The sequence below is a fragment of the Mizuhopecten yessoensis genome, unplaced genomic scaffold (assembly GCF_002113885.1).
Source record: "Mizuhopecten yessoensis strain PY_sf001 unplaced genomic scaffold, ASM211388v2 scaffold10637, whole genome shotgun sequence".
NCBI lineage: Eukaryota > Metazoa > Mollusca > Bivalvia > Pectinida > Pectinidae > Mizuhopecten > Mizuhopecten yessoensis.
In genome coordinates, this window is record NW_018408646.1 from 57,646 (window position 1) to 59,620 (window position 1,975).

The 1,975-nt window shown below is 33.9% G+C and overlaps 1 protein-coding gene across 2 annotated transcripts in view; it reads left to right on the top strand.

The window, feature by feature from the left end:
* The window catches only part of LOC110461579 (A disintegrin and metalloproteinase with thrombospondin motifs 2-like), a 55,500-nt gene that overhangs the window by 31,937 nt on the left and 21,588 nt on the right, over positions 1-1,975 (top strand). For both annotated transcript variants that reach the window (XM_021515108.1, XM_021515107.1), the window contains exon 17: positions 1,690-1,806. In XM_021515108.1, the coding sequence (XP_021370783.1) occupies positions 1,690-1,806 (117 nt within the window). The remainder of the gene's footprint in view (positions 1-1,689; positions 1,807-1,975) is intronic.

A 1,975-nucleotide genomic window follows, 5' to 3' on the forward strand; every position in this document is an offset into this window, starting at 1 on the left:
TGTTTATGTTGTTACTATGATGGTCTGTTTGTTTATGTTGTTACTATGATGGTTTGTTTGTTTATGTTGTTACTATGATGGTCTGTTTGTTTATGTTGTTACTATGATGGTTTGTTTGTTTATGTTGTTACTATGATGGTCTGTTTGTTTATGTTGTTACTATGGTGATCAGTTTGTTTATGTTGTTACTATGGTGATCAGTTTGTTTATGTGGTTACTATGGTGGTCTGTATGTTTATGTTGTTACTATGATGGTCTGTTTGTTTATGTTGTTATTATGGTGATCTGTTTGTTTATGTTGTTACAATGATGGTCTGTTTGATAACGTTGTTACTATGGTGATCTGTTTGTTTATGTTGTTACTATTGTGATATGCTTGTTTAGGTTGTTACTATGGTGGTCTGTTTGTTTATGTTGTTACTATGGTGGTCTGTATGTTTATGTTGTTACTATGATGGTCTGTTTGCTTATGTTGTTATTATGGTGATCTGTTTGTTTATGTTGTTACAATGATGGTCTGTTTTATAACGTTGTTACTATGGTGATCTGTTTGTTTATGTTGTTGCTATTGTGATATGCTTGTTTAGGTTGTTACTATGGTGATCAGTTTGTTTATGTTGTTACTATGGTGATCAGTTTGTTTATGTTGTTACTATGGTAGTCTGTTTGTTTATGTTGTTACTATGGTGGTCTGTATGTTTATGTTGTTACTATGGTGGTCTGTTTGTTTATGTTGTTACTATGGTGATCTGTTTGTTTATGTTGTTACTATTGTGATATGCTTGTTTAGTTTGTTACTATGGTGGTCTGTTTGTTTATGTTGTTACTATGGTGATCGGCTTGTTTAGGTTGTTACTATGGGGGTCTGCTTGTTGATGTTGTGACTATGGTGATCTGCTTGTTTATATTGTTACTATTGTGATATGCTTGTTTATGTTGTTACTATTGTGATATGCTTGTTAAGGTTGTTACTATGGTGGTCTGTTTGTTTATGTTGTTACTATGGTGATCGGCTTGTTTAGGTTGTTACTATGGGGGGCTGCTTGTTGATGTTGTGACTATGGTGATCTGCTTGTTTATATTGTTACTATTGTGATATGCTTGTTTATGCTGTTACTATTGTGATATGCTTGTTAAGGTTGTTCATATGGTGGTCTGTTTGTTTATGTTGTTACTATGGTGATCTGTTTGTTTGGGTTGTTACTATAGTGATCTGTTCGTAAATGTTGTTACAATGGTGGTCTGTTTGTTAAGGTTGTAACTATGGTGATATGCTTGTTTATAATGTTATTATGGTGGTCTGTTTGTTTATGTTGTTACTATGGTGATATCCTTGTTTGGGTTGTTACTATGGTGATCTGTTTGTTTATGTTGTTACTATGGTGCTTTGTTTGTTTATAATGTTACTATGGTGGTCTGTTTGTTTATGTTGTTACTATGGTGGTCTGTTTGTTTATGTTGTTACTTTGGTGATCTGTTTGTTTAGGTTGTTACTATGATGGTCTGTTTGTTTATGTTGTTACTTTGGTGATCTGTTTGTTTATGTTGTTACTATGGTGGTTTGTATGTTTATGTTGTTACTTTGGTGATCTGTTTGTTTATGTTGTTACTTTTGTGATCTGTTTGTTTAGGTTGTTACTATGATGGTCTGTTTGTTTATGTTGTTACTTTTGTGATCTGTTTGTTTAGGTTGTGATTATGGTGATCGAGGAGACTGTACCGGATTAACTGCCAGTCAATGCTATGCAGGAAATAACACAAACATCTGCTGTCAAACATGTTTGGCCTACTATACCGGCATACCAGGTATGTTTTTGATATTAAAGTTTTACTTTTTTCACAAACAATGTACTATTAAACCTGTCGCAATGTTTCAAGACCGACCGGTCCCTTTGTCAAGCCTTGACTGTGTGAGCGATTTGTATTATTTACCAACGATGTGACGAAATTGTATATGTTTCTTGTCACCCCCCCC